This window comes from Mustela putorius, unplaced genomic scaffold (genome assembly GCF_011764305.1).
Source record: "Mustela putorius furo isolate JIRA1106 unplaced genomic scaffold, ASM1176430v1.1 tig00003875_pilon_pilon_pilon, whole genome shotgun sequence".
Classification (NCBI taxonomy): domain Eukaryota; kingdom Metazoa; phylum Chordata; class Mammalia; order Carnivora; family Mustelidae; genus Mustela; species Mustela putorius.
The window spans coordinates 6,327,865-6,345,727 of record NW_025422026.1 but is presented as its reverse complement, the minus strand read 5'-3'; the positions used below and the strand labels follow the sequence as shown (position 1 = coordinate 6,345,727).

The window sequence follows — 17,863 nt, the reverse complement described above, 5'->3', positions numbered from 1 at the left end:
ATAAAGAGGCCTGTTACCTCATGACTAATTCATCAGCAGGTGGACATAACAATTTTAGCTGTATCTGCACCCAAGAACAAAGGACCAAAATGCTTGAAGCACAAACTGATAGCACTGAAGGGGATAAAAATAGCTCATCCCCCGTCAGGAACCAGTGGAGAACTGGTAGGTAGAATATCAAGAAGGACCTAGAAGACTTGAGCCGCACTTTTCATCCGGCTTGACTTCATGGGTATCTATACAATATTGAACAACAGCTTCAGAATGCACTTTTTTTTTTAATGTGCAATGGTATGTTCATCAAAATGGACCCTGTTTTGGGCCATAAAACAACACATTTTAAAAATAGAAATCAGTATGTTCTCTGAGCACAACAGAATTAAACAAGAAAGCAGTAGCAAAGTATTTTTAATTTTTAATGATCTTTTTTTAAACAACTGGATTATCCTTGTATGGTTGGAAATTAAGTGCATTTCTAAATAACTCGTAGAGAGGGAGTCAGAAGTCAGAAAATACTTTGAATAGAATGAAAATGAACACTACATTTCAAAATTTGTATGATTCAGCTAAAGCAGTGCTTAGGTAGAAATTTGTAACTGTCAGTGGTTACATTAGGAAAAAAAATCAAATCTGTACATTTCCACATTAAGAAAAGAAGAACAGATTAAAATGAAAGTTAGTAGAAGGAAGTAATAAAGACAAAATAGAATCATTGAAAAAAGAAACAACAGAGAAAAATGAATAAAACCAGAAGCTGATTCTTTGAGATCAGTAAATGCAATAAATTGTAACCAGGCTGATGAGGGAAAGAGAGAAGATACAATTACAAATATCAGATATGAGGAAGAAGAGATAGTAGCTATAGATTCTACAGACAGTAAAAATTGTAGTAACAGTATGCTAATAAACGGGATTGCTTAAATGGACAAATTTTTTTGAACTCTGGAATAGGTAAACTGAATTATCCTGTGCCTATTTGAAGAAATTGAGAGGTGCCTGGCTGGGTAGTCAGAGGAGCATGTGACTCTTGATCTTGGGGTTTGTAAGTCGAGCCCCACGTTGGGTGTAGAGATTGTTTAAAATCATAATCTTTTAGGATGCCTGGGTGGCTCAGTCAGTTAAGCATCTGCCTTCAGCTCAGGTCATGATCCCAGGGTCTGGGATTGACTTCCACATCCGGCTCCTTGCTCAGCAGGGAGCTGGCTTCTCCCTTGCCCTGCCACTCCCCCTGCTTGTGCTTGCATGCGTGCTCTCTGTCAAAGCAAATAAATAAAAACTTCAACAGAATGATAATATCTTAAAAAAAAAAAAAAAGAAATTGAATTTGTGGTTCAAAATTTTCCCTCAAAGAAAACTCTGTACCTAGATGTCTTACTGATGAAATTTGTCAGATATTTAAGGAAGAAATTATATAGGGCACCTGGGTGGCTCAGTCGGTTAAGCATCGGTCTCTTGATTTCGGCTCAGAACATGGTCTCAGGGTCATGGGATCAAGCCCTGCATCAGACTCTGTGCTAGATGTGTAGCCTGCTTAAGATTTTCCCTTTCCCTTCTCCCCCCCGCCCCCCACAAAAAAAAGGAAGAAAGAAAGAATACCAATTTATGCAAACTCTTCCAGAAAATAGGAGGGAACATGTCCTGACTCATTTATGAGGCCTGCAGTTCCCCAATGCAAAACCCAGTCAAAGACATCGTAAGAAAACTGACCAATTTCCCTTATGAATATACATATAAAAAATATTAGCAAGTTAAGCCCAGTAGTTGTAAGAAGGATGATGTAATTAAGCACAATATTTTCTCGGGAATGCAAAGTTGGCTCAAAATGTGTAAATGAGTCATAATTCATATCAACAGACTAAAGGAAAACACTCTGATCATCTCACTAGATGCAGAAAATTCAACATAAATTTGTGATCAAATCTCTGAGCAAACTAGGAATAAAAGAGAATTTTATCAATCCACGAAAACCTATGTCAGCAGCGTACTTAATGATTAAACGGACTGAATGCTTTCTCCCCTGTGCTCTCACTGTTGCTGTTCAGCATTATACTGGAGGCATAGCCAGTGCAGTAAGACAAGAAAAAGAAATAAAAGGCATCCACAGTGGGAAGGAAGAAATAATAGGGTCTTCAGGGATATTATGGTTGTCTGCATAAAAAATTCCAAAGACATTTTTAAAAAGCTACTAGATGTATTAAGTGAGCAATTTAGCAAGGTTGCAGAAAGCAAGGGCAGTATTTTTAAAATTGTATTTTTATTTACATGCTAGCAGTGAACAATTGAAAATTGAAGTTTAAAAACAGGACCATTTACAGTAACATCACAAAATGTGAACTTACTTGCAAATCTAACATGTAAGATTTATGTGATGAAAACTCAAGCATTAGAGCACAAAGAAGACCCAAGTAAATGTAAAGATGGATTTTATGTAAAATGTAAAAATGTCCACAGATTAGAAGATTCAGTATTGTCAAGGTGTGAATTCTTTGCAGATTGACCCATAGATTCAACACAATTTTATTTATTTATTTTTTTAAGATTTTATTTATTAATTTGACCGAGAGAGCACAAACAGGGGAAGAGGCCAAGGGAAAGGGAGAAGCAAGCTCCCTGCAGAGCAGGAGAAGCCCGATATGGGACTCGATTCCGGGACTCTGGGATCATGACCTGAGCTGAAGGCAGTGGCTTAACCAACTGAGCTACCCAGGTGCCCTCAACACAATTTTAATCAAAATTCTATCAAGCTTTATTTTAGTAATTCACAAGATGACTCTAAAATTTATGTGGAAAAGGTAAGGACCTAGATTAACTAAAACAAGTTTGAAATAAAAGAACCAAGTTAAAGGACTCACACTACCTGCTCTCAAGTCATATCAAGTTACTTTATTTAAGATCGTGTCATATTGGCAGAATCAGAGGAGCAGAGTAGAACAGAAGTAGATCCCACAAATACATTCATTTGGTTTTTTACAACGGTGATAAAGTAATTTAATGGAGAAAAAAATTCTTTCAACAAATGGTTTTGAAACAGTTGGACATCCTTTTTTTTTTTTGGTAAAGATTTTATTTATTTACTTGACAAGAGACAGTGAGAGGGGGAACAGAAGCAGGGGGAAGGGGAGAGGGAGAAGAAGCTCCCCACTGAGCAGGGAGCCCTGTGCCAGGCTCAATCCCAGGACTCTGGGATCAGGGCCTGAGCTGAAAGCAGACACTTAACAACTGAGCCACTCAAGCACCTCAGAACAGCTGGACATCCACTTTTCAAAACAATGAACCTTTATTCATTCCACACATCATAAAAAATTAACTTTAACTTAAAATGGGTCAGAGACATAAATGTAAAACCAAAAATTGTAAAACATCTAGGGGAAAACAGAAAAATCTTCGTGATCTTATTTTAGATAAAGATTTCTTAGAGCACCAGAAGCACAAGCTATATTTTAAAAAAAAGAAATTTAACTGTGCTCTTTGAAAAGCACTCTTAAGGAGATTAAAAGACAAGTCACAGATGAGGAAATATTTGCAAAGCACATGTCTAATGAAAGACTGGTAGCCAGAGTATATAAAGAACTCTCAAGCTTAAATAAGTTTAAGATAGCAAACAACCAAACTTAAAAATGGGCAAAGTATTTGAACAGCTACTTTAAAAGAAGACCAGTAGGTGGCAAATAAGGACACACAATAATTCGTTCATGAACTAAAACATAACAAAAAGACTGACAATACCAAAATATCATGGATATGGAGGCATTTGAACTCTTACACCGCTGATGGAAATGTAAAAAGGTACGACCGCTTGAGAAAACAGTTTGGCATTTTCTTCAGAAGTTAAGCACGCACCTAGTATGAGCTACACATTTCACTGTTAGGTATTTACCCAAAAGAAGTGAAAGCATCTGTCCATATAAAGGTTTGTGATTTGTAGCTCTGTCCATAATAGAACTTGCAAACAACTCCCACATCCTATCCAGCTGAGTGGAGAAACTGGTGCATGTGTGCAGGGGAATGCTACTTAGCATAAAGGGGATAAACCACCCACACATGCTGCCACACAGCTGACTCTCAGAAGCACATGCTAGTAGCAGACTAGACTCTGAAGAGCTACCATTTTTACCTGCTGTTTTGTAAATAACAAAAGCATAGAGAGGAATCAGATCAGTGACTGGAAAATCGGCGGCGGGGTACAGAGCGGTGTAAGGGAGCTTTTGGGATGACAGAAATACCTTGGGTGTGGGGATGATTACACAACTGTATAAGTTTGTTAAAATGCATTGAACGGTACATGTACAGGATATGAATTTTATGGCATATAAAACTGTACCTCCCTGAACCTGACATTAATAAAATCACTTCTCTGGGGCGCCCATCTGGCTCCGCCAGTAGAATGTGCGACTCTGGATCTCGGGGTCATGAGTTCCAGCCCAATGTTGGATGTAGAGCTGACTTAAAAATAAAATCTCTGCTTAACCACTTTTCTTTTCCTCAGGGTCTTACTTTGGAGATACACCTCCATCCCTACTTCAGTGGAAGATCTAGGAAAGAAAGAGAAAGGGAAGAGCATCTCCCTGCTGTGCTTGGAGGGCTTGCAGAAGGTCCTCGGTGCTGTGTCACTGTTCTATCAGCCCAAGACCCACCACTTTCTCAGGGCTCTGGGTGAGCATTTCAGCTTTGCTAAATTGGCTTCCTGTGGGTTTCTCTTTCTTAACCAAACCTCTAGATTCTATTTGCTCATGTACCAGAGGACACCTGAGAGCAGTCCTAATGTTTGTTGCTAAGGAGTGACATCTAGTGGATTCAGAATTGGCATTTACCGGCTTTTACACGTGACTGCAAATTGAAAGATAGTGCTACAAAATTGCAGAGCGTTAGGAATACATTTAAATCTGCCCCCAGACTTACTTTTTTTTTTGGCTTTCTAAAATTTTGGCTTAATGTTAAAAGGCCAAAAAAGCATAGGAAGTCCGTCCATTTCAAAGAAGATCACATTCTTTTCCTTTCCTAGATGTCACAGATAATGAGGGAGAAGAGGCGGAAGACAGCATCAGTCACAGAGCAGCGTTCCAGATCCGGCAGTTCCAGGTAGGAGGCCCCGGGCACGCTGCCCTGCTTGCCTGAGGGCCCTGCAGGGGAACTGTCGGCTGGGCCAGCTGGTGGGGGCGGGCAGACAGCGAGCGAGAAGGTTGGGATTTCTGGGTCATCATCCAAACCAGCAGGACATAGCTCTGTGCGTGAAGGTAATGGCCTGTGGCACCGTCGCCTCCGAGAGTCACTGAGTTGATAAGAAGAGGTGGCCGGGGGCCCATTAGTGTATGGAGCATGTCTTTGCCTCATGCGTGTGGTATGGTCTGGCTTCGTCGGATTGCACAGACCGGACAGTAAAGCCTGCCAGTCTCTAACCAGTGGTTGTCACAATATCAGGATCTTCTGTCACAGAGGATTTCTTTAACATACAATTACAGAGCTCCTGCTATGTGCCAGGGACTGTTCTAGGTGTTGGGGGTGTAACAGGAGAAAAACAAAATCCCTCCCCCTGGAGAGCTTTCCCTGAGTGGGGAGAGCGGCTGACAGATAAAAGAGGATTTCAGGTGGCGAGAGGGAGACAGGGCAAGGGAAGGCGGGGCAGAGCTGGGGCCGGGGCACCGTCCATGCCCGACGTCCGCGGAGGGCCTCAGAGGGTTACGAGCCTTCCAAAGTTGGGCGCACTGCATTGTTCATTCCTAACGCCCATTTGGCAGAGGGTTAGAGGAGGAGGAGTCCATAGTTTTCAAGGGAACACTCAGATTTGGGTCAAGAACAGGGTAGGAAATGACTTGTTCAATCCAGGTTTATTTTCAGGCTTTGTCCCCTTGGGATTTTGATCGCTTTGAATCCTTTCTGTCCCGGCCTTAGGAGTCTCTGGCTAGATGTCTCTTCTCCGTGACAGGAACATGCCTGCTAACGTTTCCGCGTGTACCTTCCTTTCCCAGAGGTCTCTGTTGAACTTACTTAGCAGCCAAGAGGAAGACTTCAACAGCAAAGAAGCCCTCCTGCTAGTCACTGTTCTCTCCAACTTGTCCAAGCTGCTGGAGCCCTCCTCCCCTCAGGTAGGAGCACTGCTGCTGCAGCCCTCCGGCAGCCCCCCTCAGAAGGCCAGGAGTCCTGCATCTTAGACGTACAGTTGACCCTTGAGTAACACAGGCTGGAACTCTGTGGGTCCCCTTACACCTGGATTTTTTTCTGATAAATACAGCACAGTACTGTAAATATCTTTTCTCCTGATGAGTTTCTCGATAACCTTTTCCTTTCTCTAGCCTACCTATTGTAAGAATACAGTATATAATACATACAACATACAGAATAAGTGCTACTTGACAACTGATACGATGGGTATGGCAGGCTATCAGTAGTGACGTTTTTGAGGAGTTAGAAGTTCTCCATGGAGTTTCGACTGCTAAGGGGGTCAGTGCCCCTAACCCTTGTAGTTTTCAAGGATCAACTGTATATATCTAACTGTCCTCTTTATATCTCTAAGTAGTAGAAGATCTGGAAAGTGCACCCTTTCTCATATGGTGCTTCTACCATGACGTAATTACGTGCAGCCGTGGAGGGCATGAGCATACACGGCTCTTGGTTTGGCTGCTGCCCTGACCCTTGTCAGCAGTGAGCACTCTGGAAAAAAGATCTTGTTTATCTTTGGTTACTTCAACCTTCTTAGCTTGTGTTTTTACTCACTCTTGATGTTTGCTCTTTTCTAAGAGGAAAGTGTATGAATTATCATGAAGGTAGCTGACATGGAGCACTTGACCTTCTCAGCAAGGTCAGCTGGTACGAAGTTTGGGAGAAATTCAGCAAAAGGGGATTAAGTCAGAAAGCGTGACTATAATCCCAAAGCAGAAGGAACTCTGTGAGATGGCTTGTGTGTATGTGCACGTAGGTAAGCACACGTCCGTAGAAACGTGGACCACCTGAGCACTCACACACAGGGAAGAGAGGGGCCCCGTTTTGTAGGTCTGATCCATTGTGGAGCAATTCCCCTGTAGGATGCCGTAGAGCACCCTTGATGCCTCGGGCTGTGTGCTCCGACCACATCTGCTTCCCGATCCGTGAGGAAGACCGGCTCCCCACGTGAGCCCTTGCCTCCAGAAGAGCTAGTCTTGAGCGGACTGTAGCCTGGGCGGTGCCGGAGTGCTGCAAAGCCAGCCCTAGCGTCCTGTTCCTACTCCCCGTGGCCCAGAGAAAGTCTCTCTTCCCAGCCATTTCTGTCGTCCTAGCAGCGGCCGCTCCTCCCGCTCTGCCTTCCGCCTCCTTGTTTCCTGCTGCTGCAGCAAACAGAACACGAGGAAGGAAACAGCCACGGGGGCAGCGGGCTGGGGGAGGTTTGAGGAAAGTAGATGGACTTGGAAAGGCTCATAGATACAGGATAATTTTTCTCATTCAAAATGCATGAACCACCTAGCCCTGTAACTTGAGGTACTCTCGCCCAAATTTTTTAAAGTTTCATTTTGAATGGATAGTAAAGTCCTGTCATTTGAGAACCGGAAATGGTAAGATTCGCAGCGAACGGTCTTCCTGCTGCCCCTGTCCTCGGACACCTGCTCCGTTCTTTCCGCCCAAATAAGTAAATAACCTTTTTCGTTTCTGATGTGTCCTTCAAGAGTTTCTTTATTCCTGCGGAAGCAAATATGAACATGGATTCTTATTCCCAGCCCTGTCCGTCTTCGTGCAAAAGCTTGTTTGCCTCCTGCTTATTACTTTAACACCGTGTTCTGGAGACCTTTTTACATCCGTTCACAGAGACCTTTCAGAATTAGCCTCTGAATTTATTTTTTACCCCAAGAGGTCAAACTTTGAGTTATTACTGTACTTAAGCGTACTGCATTTCTTTGCCTTTATGGCTGAAAACCTGTTCCAAAGAGCTGCTGAATTGAGCTCGAATGTGCGTCTGGCAGCGCAGGGCCCTGCTGTCCCAAGACCTAGAGCCTCCTCTCCTTACCTGAGAAAACTCCGTTTGGGGTGCTGCTGCTTCCTTTTTTCCCTTGCTCCTTTCTAGCCTCCTCTGGCCTTCCGGCTCCTAGAGGCTGATCCTGCTCTCTTCATAGCCAGATCTTACTCTCGTCCCCTGCATCTCCCCGGCAGACTGACCTCCTTAAAGATGTCTCCGATGTGAAGTGTGTGAGGCATGGGAAAGGGAAAGGCGCGTTAGCCCTGGACCATGGTGGGAGTGGGAGGAGGAAGCTTAGAGGGCAAGAGCCTAGATGCCAGAACCTTCAGCCCTTCATGAGCGCACAGACTTTGAGAATTGAGTCAGATGTTACTGCATTACAAGAGAAGGATTTGTAATTCTTATCATTCTTGGCTTATTTTTACACTGTTAGTAGATTTCCACCTTAGATGCAGGCGCACGTTTTGGCAGGTGATGAAAATTGGAAAGGTGTCTTGTCGTCTGACAACAGCTAGATTTGTCTGTCTCGTGGCATGTTTCTTTAATATCTGAATGTTCTCTAGTTTGTGCAGATGTTATCCTGGACATCAAAGATTTGCAAGGAAAACAACCAGGGTAAGTTTCCTTCCTTGTTTCCTTTTAGGCTTTATGTAAAATCATCATTTCCAAATGGTATTTAGAAAAGGAAAGGTACTGGGGCACCTGGGTGGCTCAGTGGGTTAAGCCTCTGCCTTCAGCTCAGGTCTTGATTTCAGAGTCCTGGGATCGAGCCCTGCATCTGGCTCTCTGCTCTGCGGGAAGCCTGCTTTCCCCCTTCTCTCTGCCTACTTGTGATCTTTTTCTCTCTGTCAAATAAATAAATAAATAAAACCTTAAAAAAAAAAAAAAAGGAAAGGTATTCATTACACAGTCACTAGAGTGACCAAAATGAAAAAGAGCCATGCCCGTGGCTGGTAAGCACACAGAGTGGTCGGCCCTCCCACTCAGCACCAGCAGAAGGCCTCGTTCGTGTAGCCAACGGGAGGACTGTTGGGCGGTGTGTGCTCACGGTCCAGCAGCCCCACTCTGGGCCCTGCAGGCCACCGGGTTCTCCCGGCCGCACTGTGTCCGTAGGTAGAAACAAACCCACGTGTTGGTCGGCAGTGGAGGGGTGAAGGCGTGGCGATGCACATAGGCAGCCGAACCCTGAGCAGCTGTGAGAATGGCAGGCCACCAGCACCCAACACGCAGGGATTGCACAGACCCGTTGAGAGGGAATGCTTCCCGCATGAGTCCATTTGGATCAGGTTCAAAATCGGACACCCCAGATGTGATGGTAGAAGTCAGGAGAGCAGGTGCCTTGCTGGGGCAAGTGAGGTAGGAGGGGGTTTCTGGAGGTGTTGGTAGTGTTTTGTTTCTTGATCTGGGCACTAGTTCCTCAGCAACAGTGACCGGAGAATGATAGGAAACCTCTGCCTTGTTTGGCCCTGTGGACAGGAGTGTAGCTTGTGGGAGAGCTGCCTTGGACGACTGTGTCCAGTGCTGGGATAGCATACGTGGGACGCGACAGGCTGCATTTCTGGTTAGGCCCCCTGTCCCCTGAAGACTGACTGGGTCAGAGCTTACCTTTTCATTTTCTTTCCTTCCCACTCTTAGAGGACCCTTCGTTTTGCAAGGGCTTGATGAATCTGCTCTTCAGCCTCCACGTTCTGTACAAGAGTCCCGTCACCCTGCTGCGTGACTTGTCCCAGGACATCCATGGGCATCTCGGAGACATAGACGAGGTACGGCAGCGAGCCTTCGCTGCAACACGCTGACTGGGGCTGGAGCTCGGGGCCCAGCCTTCCTGCAATCCCATCTCCTCTGTCTCTGCCTCCTCAGGATGTAGAGGTAGAGAAAACGGACCACTTCGCGATGGTGAATTTGAGAACAGCTGCTCCTACTGTGTGTGTAAGTGTGGACCACCAAGCCATGGGAAACGGCCTTGTCATTCCTCCCATGTTTCTCCCTGCGAAGAGCACACTGTAGTGGCTCGTGTTTCTGGACGGACCTGGTGGTTCTGTTGCTCCAACAGCTGCGCGCAGGGAGCCATGCCAGGCCTTCTTTTCTTTTACAGTTGCTTGTTCTGAGTCAGGCTGAAAAAGTCCTAGAAGAAGTGGACTGGCTGATCACCAAGCTTAAGGGACAAGTGAGCCAAGAAATTGTCTCAGGTAAGGTGCGCTCAGGGTGGAGTCACAAGGATTGTGATGAGAGCGGGTCCCCAGAATCCAGATTGCGTAAAATCCAGATTGTGTAAAATCCAGGTTGCGTAAAAGTGCAGCTCGTAAGCCAGGGAGCGGGGGAAAGTGCAGCTCGTTTGTTAGTTGGCTTGAGCCGGATTTCCAGTGCGATGGAAAAAGTAGACGGTAGTGTGGCTTATGATAGAAGGGCTATTGATTGACTGTGCATGATGGATTGCATGCTCGTTGTCCGCAAAAACTTCCCGTTTCATCACGCTTAGTAGATTTCTACATCTCCTTCACTTTAACTAGAAAATAAGGTCAGTGGTTTTGAGTGCGCCAATTTCATTTCCCCCCAGAAGAGCCCTCCTCTCAGGCAACCCGCCCACATCATCCCATCGAGAAAGCCATCATCATGCAGCTGGGAACTCTGCTTACCTTCTTCCACGAGCTCGTACAGACGGCCCTGCCATCGGGCAGCTGTGTGGACATCTTGTTAAAGGACCTTTGCAAAATGTACACCATTCTCACAGCACTTGTTAGATATGTGAGTATCCGGGAGATGACCCGCGTCCCTCCTGCCCTGTCGCCCCAGCCAGCTGGAGACCCAGCCAGGGCCCCGCTCTCCGCGGGGGAAGACCCCCTTGCAGAGCTCTTGCCTACCCCTGTGCAGGCTGTGGTTTGATTCTGGTTTGGTCAGTGGGTGGCGGGTGTCTCCAAAGGCCAGGAAAAAATAGCAGTTGACGGCGTAATTCTAAATCTTCTTTTAGAGGTCTCCCCCATCCTTTTGGGGGGGCGGGCATTAAGTGTGTGGCATCCGCTTGAGAGTGAGTGCCTCTTTAGGACTTAATCTAATCTACGGCTGTAGAATTCAGCAGACACTTCATTGCATGCAAAATGGTACTATTTCAAACCAGTCTGGGCACTAAAGAGGTGTTTATTCCTTATTTTGTTCCTTTAACAAGTAGGTGTTAAATGCCTTACAGGTCAGGTGCATGGGTGGGAGAAAGGTTATTAATTTTAAATGCGAGGCATGTTCTGCCCTGGGTTTGAGTTGATGCTCTCTAGTGTCTGTCAGCAGGGAACCCTTCTCCTGCACTTGGAATAATTGTGGTCCTCAGCAGACACTCAGCAGGAAGTAGGCACGGGTGATGTGGTTCTGATTCTAGCAGTGATCCATGTTAAATACCTAGAAGGGCCTAGACAACCCAGAAAGGACGGTAGACCGCCGTGTGGTGTCCCCAAGCAGCAGCATGGCCATCTCAGAAGGTGCGGCTCTGGCCACACGGTGTGTCTCTTAAACTTCCCTGCTGGAAATACTGAAAGTCTCTTCTCTTTACTGGCATTTTTAAAGGAAAAACAGGAAAGTCACTGGTTTTCTAGATGCAGGAGCCACTGGCCTGAAGAGCTTTTACGGCAGTAAGATAACGAGTCAGAAACGGAAGCCCTTCGTTCGTTGTCTGTGACTGGGAGGCTCAGGAGCTTTGAGGAAGGAACAGAGGCAGCCTAGTGCTAGGATTCTCCATGAACGTGCGAGCTTGTTTCCTTTCCCTCGGCTGCCAGCAGCGAGTCCCACTCCCTTAGCTCGTGACTCTGCTGCAGGCGTCCGGGGACGGGGACGTTGACCGAGGATGTCAGCTAATCTGGGAATCTTTGGTTAGTATCTCCAGGTGTGTCAGAGCGCCGGAGGAATTCCGAAAAATATGGAAAAGCTGGTGAGTTGAAGATGCTTTTCCTGGGAATGGGGGAAGCCGTCCCTTCCTGCAGTTACGTTGGTTTCCTTGTCTTTTGCTGCAGGTGAAACTGTCCGGTTCTCATCTGACCCCCCTATGCTATTCTTTCATTTCTTACATACAGGTAAGTGACTCAGTACCGGAATAGATCTGCCTGGAGGAAGGGACTTGTGTCTCCGGGGGGGCTGCGTGGTCCCGGAGCCCAGTGTCCATGCAGTTTCTTCCCTATTTGCCGTAAACCAAAGGTTTCACTTGGAAGTGGAAGCCAAGGCTTGAGGTATTTACAGCGAAGAAACCTTTAGTCATGCAAAGAAAAAAGTTCTTAATTTGGAGAAAGTGGTCCGCTGGCATTTGGAGCAGGGAAGGAACATGCCTGCTGGCACTGTGACTTGGTTTGTATTGATTCTAAAGCCGTGGGCTGTCCTGCGGCGAGTGAGTAAAGTAGCAGGGGGCACGTGAAGGCTGACGTCCGATGGTGCGCGTACGTGGGGGCCCAGCCCTTCCACGGAGTGGAGGGCAGATGGGCTAGTCTTGTCCGGTGCCCAGACCCCTTTCTCCTCCTCCTAAATGAAGAAAGTAATGGGCTCCTGCAGGACTAGGAGGAATTTTCAGTGTCCGCCAGTCACAGATCCCACCAGGTTCTTGTCATACCTGACGATTGTTACTTTGGCTTATTAAACGGGGATTGTAGGCCTCTGCGTTATGGACATCTCTTGAGCCAGATAATTCCTTGATGTGCGGCCTCTAACCTGCATTCTGGGTTATTTAGCAGCGTCCTGGCCTCTATCCACCAGATGCCAGTAGCGGCCCCCAGTTATGATAACCAGAAATGCCCCTAGAAATTGCCAAATGTCCCAAAAGGGCAAAATCACCTCCAGTTGAGACCCTGTGGCTTCAATACATGACGACCCACGGTCTCCCGAGGCCACTTAGTCCCAGGTCGAGTGAAGAGTATCACGGGCCGTTACTCATCTTCACCGAACCGAGCAGATGTGCACTGAGTCAACCTCAGCCAAAAGTCCAGAACCAGTTGTTACAGCGGTGGATTGGGACCGCTTTGTAGCGGTGCCCACGTGCTTTCTACCTCTGGGTTGTGCACAGATGCATCTTCCTATCGGTAACTGTTTCATTCTGTGCCAGAGGGGGCTCCCTCCCCTCCCCTGGTGCATCCGTGACCCAGGGGCCGGTCACCTGGGTTGGGCCAGAGGAGCTCCGAGTCGTGCGCTGCTAGCTAAGGTTCTGTCATCTTGCCTTTGTACCACGCTTGCGATCTGGGTCAGGCCTCCCGTTTGGCAACAGCGTAGGCCTGCTCTCACCAAGCTGTTGCTTCTGGCCTCTCCTTTAATCTCGCGTGCATGCTTGCTCAGAAATGTTCACGTAGGTGCCGTCCTGTCAGACCCGTCTCTTGTCTGAATAGGGGATGTATCCCTCCTCTCCTTGGTTAGGTTTGGAGTTCCCCGTCTCCAGGAAGGCCCCATTTCACAGAGTTAACTGCACAGACTGAGACAGTCCTCAGAAAGGAGGAGTCTGAGCAAGTACCTGTACATGTTTCTCACCTTGCAGATTCACGGTACTCATGAGCACAGCAAAGTGGCCGAGAGGTCCCACGCTGATTAAATACGTTCCATGTACTTTTCAAGTTCAAGAACTTTTTTTCTTTTTTTCCTTTTTTAAATAACAAGTGCCGTTTGGCAGAATAGCAGTCCAAAGAGTACAGCTTGGAAACTAGTGCTGTAAGACCATATTCGTTTTACCAGAGCGGCGAACACGCAGAGAACCTTCCCCGGGCTCTCTAGGATCCTGGCCTGGCGTTAGGTCAGGCTTCTCTCCCTCAGCCCCTTAATCCTCCTCACTACCTCGTGAGTCAGGAGTTGCCCATTGTAAGCAACTGGAAAGGAGGAGAGGCGAATGCAAAGAACAGAGCCAGTCCAGAGGCAGACACTGAGCCCAGGTAGTCTGGCCCCACGGCAGGGGTCAGCAGACGTTTTCTCTAAGAGGCCAGAGAGTAAACGTTGCAGGCTGTGGTCGGTTACGCTGCCCGCCTCTGCCGTCGTGACAGAGGGGCAGGTCAGGCCGCCTGGGCAGCGGCTCGGACAAGACAAGCAGGGACTGGATTTGGCCAGCGCCTGCTCCAGGACCCGCTGACGCTGGTGGGCGTGTGAGCTGTTAGAGGGCCTTGAGTTGGTGTTTCTCAGCCCATTCTCAAGCACTGTCTGCTGGGAGTCTCCAGGCTTCTCCTAGACTGTTTCCCCGCATCACACAGAAACCAGTTCGCTAATTCTCAGGCTGCCCTCCCCAGCCGCACCCGCGGTTGACTGGAAGCCATACACGAGTCGGCTGATCCACAGCCAGACATTCTCCTCGGACGGTGAGACGTGCTTCGTGAGCAACCTTGGGCAAAAAGCCTCTGGTTCCTTTAATTCCAGCTCAGCCAGAAACCAGGATTGCATCTCCCACGTGATTCAGAGAGCTGTTATTCTCTTAAAGCCGCTTCTTTTTTCCCCCGCACAGCCTTGGGTCTCTGTCAGTGGGACACAAGCAACGAAAACCAATACTGCAAACCCCTTAGCGTCCTGCTCCGAGCTTGCCTCTTCACACCTCTTGGGGCGCGTGGGGGGGGGGGTTCAGTTGGTTCAGCATCCGCCTTCAGCTCGGGTCATGATCCCAGAGTCCCGAGACTGAGCCCCACGTCAGGCTCCCTGCTCAGCGGGGAGTCTGTCTCTCCCTCTGCCTGCCACTCCCCCTGCTTGTGCTCTCTCTGACAAGTGAAATCTTTAAAAATAAAAAATAAATAAAAGATACCTCCTCCAGCTGGGATTTTTAGTCCTCCTGAATCACCAGGAATGGGCAGTGGACAGGGACTGATTGAAGGAGTTTCAGCAGAGTTCTGTCTATGGCAGCCTCCCTGCCCCTCTCTTCAAAGGGCCTCGCCCTCTACCCTGTGTTCCAAAGCTAAAAGTAGACTTCTTCACACCAGCCCCTCTCGAGTCCCTGCCATTTCTCAGTTTCCAGGACATGCCACATGGACTCCTGCTTCTCCCGTGGTTCCAGTGGTACACTTCTCACCATTTTCAGGTCTCTGTTTCTCATTCTCTGACTTGTGGCGTGGGGCAGGCGTGTTCATCCACAGGCAGGCACAGAACGCCCCTTCAGGTAGAAGTGCCCGTGTTTCGTGTAGCTCACATGCGGTGCGGGTCTGTACTCTCTGCTGCCTTATCCTCGGCTCCCTTATTCTGTGCCCAGAATAAGCTCTTTATTCTGCGATACTGACAACACAGGTACGTGTTCCTAGAATCTTTAAACCTTCCTCAAGCTTGTAACCACATGGCACATGAGACGTGTCTGCGGTCCCTAAGTGGAAAGACGAAAGGCCCTGGGAGCCACCTCTGGTTTCCTCTCCTTCATGGAAACCCTTGGAGCCAACTGCCCCGTGGGGAAATCGAATTCCTGCCGCCATCCTAACAGTCCCCATTGTCACCAACCTTTTGGCTGGCCTGGTGTAAGAACAGTCAGTCCTGCCTTCACTTCCATGTGCTAGTACTAAGAGCAAGATTGTAAACTTCCCAACAAGACCCCCAAAATATCTGAGGATCATAAAGCGTTACAAAATGTTCCCCGTTTTCCAGCATCTGCCACTGGTTCTCTCTTCGCCCAGACTTGGTCCCCTTACGAGGCCCCCCATATTCTGCCGTAATCGCATTCTTAGGAAGTTACCACCATCATCTCCGGCAATGAGAGAATCTGTTTCTGTGTCTTTAGAACAAGAAAAGTCAGAGCCTGAAATGTACAGGAGAGAAGAAGGGGAAAGCAGCCGCGGTTGCCACAGCCATGGTAAGCAGCTGCCACTCGCAGACACGGTGCTGGGCAACTGTGACTGCATGCAGGGACAGAAGCCAGTCCCTGGGAGCCCACGTGTGGCGGGATTCCATTTACAGGGCAGGTCCAGGACAGGCAGATCTAGAAAGATGGAACGTACATTAGTGGTTGTCCAGAGCCGGGGGAGCCTGCAGAAACGGGTAGCAATTCCTGGGGGGGATGAAAATGCCCTGCGCTTGGTCATGGCAGTGGCGGTGGTTAAACAACTCTGGGTACTGAGCCCTAGATTGGTCAGCTGCGGGCCATGTGCTTTGTAGCTCGTAACGCTCTTACCGAAACGTGTGTGGGGCTGCTGCTCAGCTCAGATTGTGTTCAGAAGGAGCGTTTTTTCCCTCTGAACCAAAAGCCACATATTTTATTTAGGAAGCCCTCGAACATCTTAAGCTTTTTCTTTAAAAATGACAATGGTTTAGGATTCTCATTGGGAGGGAGTTGTTTTAGGAAAAGTTAATGAGCCCAGTAGATGCTCCCTGAAGGAAATGAAAGGGGCAGGGCGGGAACACGGACGAGGTCGCTCTAGGACGCTGCTGGCAAAGGTCCCGTCCGCAGCATTGGGGGCAACTGCCGAATTTCAGGAGCTCCGACCCCACTCGTGCCCTTTCCCACAGGAGTGGAGGCTAGAAGCCCGCGTACAGGAGGGTCCTAGCGGTGTTGTTTGTAAAAGCAAGTCCTGAAAAAACCGAGATGCCTACCAAGTGGACTAGCTAAATGGGTTTGACAGTGCATCATACTGTAAGACATAGGCCTGAGAAAAATAAAAGTTTAATGTTCAGATACAGAATTATCTCCAAGGTCATGTTTTTTTTTCCCCCCAAATCCTCATTCGTGGCCTTTATTAAATTAAAAAAACACAGCAGTGTGCACCAGAATGAGCTCCTGGTGTTGGGGTATCAGGTCAGGGACACAACCAGATTTCTCCAAGAGGCCCTTCTTTCAGCCGGTGGTCTACAAAACCGTAAATCCCAGGGGATTATCGACGGGGATTCAGTGCTCTCTCCAGTCCTCTGACGAGATTAACTGCCGGAAATCGTAGGTTACCAGAACATAAGGAACCCTGTGTTTGATTGGCAGACAGACTAGCTTTCTCCTGCCGCCGACTGCTTCAGAGGACACTTCAGAAACCTCTGAATCTGAAACTCAGGTCTTCCCTTCTTTGCCCTGCAGGCCAGAGTTCTCCGAGAAACCAAGCCCATCCCTAATCTCATCTTCGCCATTGAGCAGTATGAGAAATTCCTCATCCACCTTTCGAAGAAGTCCAAGGTAAACACACACAGCCGTGCCACTGTTCCCACGGACCTGGGAGGGGCTGCGCATACTGAAGCAGCACAGAGTGGTGGGAAAGAAAATAGAACCCTCTCTCTTTGCTCCTCGTGGTCTGATGCCCTGAGTTCAGCTATCACTTGGGAACTCTGGGAAAAGGCCATGGGTGTGTGCGCTTTAAGGAGGAACTGAAGGGTTGTTGAGGCCGTTGCTGGCGGGGCCTGTTCTGGCCGGAGGAGAACATGCCCACAGCCCGGTCCTGTCCTAGGTGAACCTGATGCAGCACATGAAGCTCAGCACCTCGCGAGACTTCAAGATCAAAGGGAACATCCTGGACATGGTTCTCCGGGATGAGGAGGCAGATGAACCCGAAGAGGTCAGTGCCTGCTTCCAACCAGAGCGCGGGACGCCCGCCGCCCCCCGATTGTGGGTAGCCTCGATGGGAGCAGCCCAGGAGGGCGGGGAGGACCCCCCCCCCCCGAGGAAAAGGCAAGGCCGGCACGGCCGACACTAAGGGCTGTGGATTTCAGACCACATGGGAGTCCCCCACATTGGCACACAGGTGGGGCAGACCTTTCCAGAATGGGGGTGAGGACACAAGTTCTTACTATGGGTCTTTCTCGTGACCTTCTGAACCCCTGGAAGGTGACTAGCCCCAGGGTTGTGGCTCAGCAACCAGTTGGTAGAACCTCTCTTCCTCTTGCCTGGCTCGGGTGCGGCTTTTCCAGGTCCCCCGCCCCCGTGCCCTTTAGTTGTGCGGTTGTAGACCCGACTCCAGGGAGCTCCCCGTACTGCCGCAGCTCAGGTGTGTGTAGGGTGGAAGTTCACACTGCCGGCTTCTCAGAGAGCTCAAAGCTGCATTCTTCACGTATCAC

At 48.2% G+C, this 17,863-nt stretch overlaps 1 protein-coding gene across 4 annotated transcripts in view; it reads left to right on the top strand.

Annotated features, from left to right (window-relative positions):
• FANCI (FA complementation group I) overlaps positions 1-17,863 on the top strand; it is an 86,417-nt gene that overhangs the window by 67,599 nt on the left and 955 nt on the right. For 3 of the 4 annotated variants that reach the window (XM_004763759.2, XM_045067122.1, XM_045067124.1), the window contains 13 exons: positions 4,487-4,653; positions 5,003-5,079; positions 5,967-6,083; positions 8,485-8,536; positions 9,557-9,684; positions 9,782-9,850; positions 10,017-10,110; positions 10,479-10,666; positions 11,781-11,834; positions 11,917-11,976; positions 15,612-15,683; positions 16,893-16,988; positions 17,257-17,364. In XM_004763759.2, the coding sequence (XP_004763816.1) occupies positions 4,487-4,653; positions 5,003-5,079; positions 5,967-6,083; positions 8,485-8,536; positions 9,557-9,684; positions 9,782-9,850; positions 10,017-10,110; positions 10,479-10,666; positions 11,781-11,834; positions 11,917-11,976; positions 15,612-15,683; positions 16,893-16,988; positions 17,257-17,364 (1,282 nt within the window). The remainder of the gene's footprint in view (positions 1-4,486; positions 4,654-5,002; positions 5,080-5,966; positions 6,084-8,484; positions 8,537-9,556; positions 9,685-9,781; positions 9,851-10,016; positions 10,111-10,478; positions 10,667-11,780; positions 11,835-11,916; positions 11,977-15,611; positions 15,684-16,892; positions 16,989-17,256; positions 17,365-17,863) is intronic. The other variant, XM_045067123.1, reaches the window with a different exon arrangement.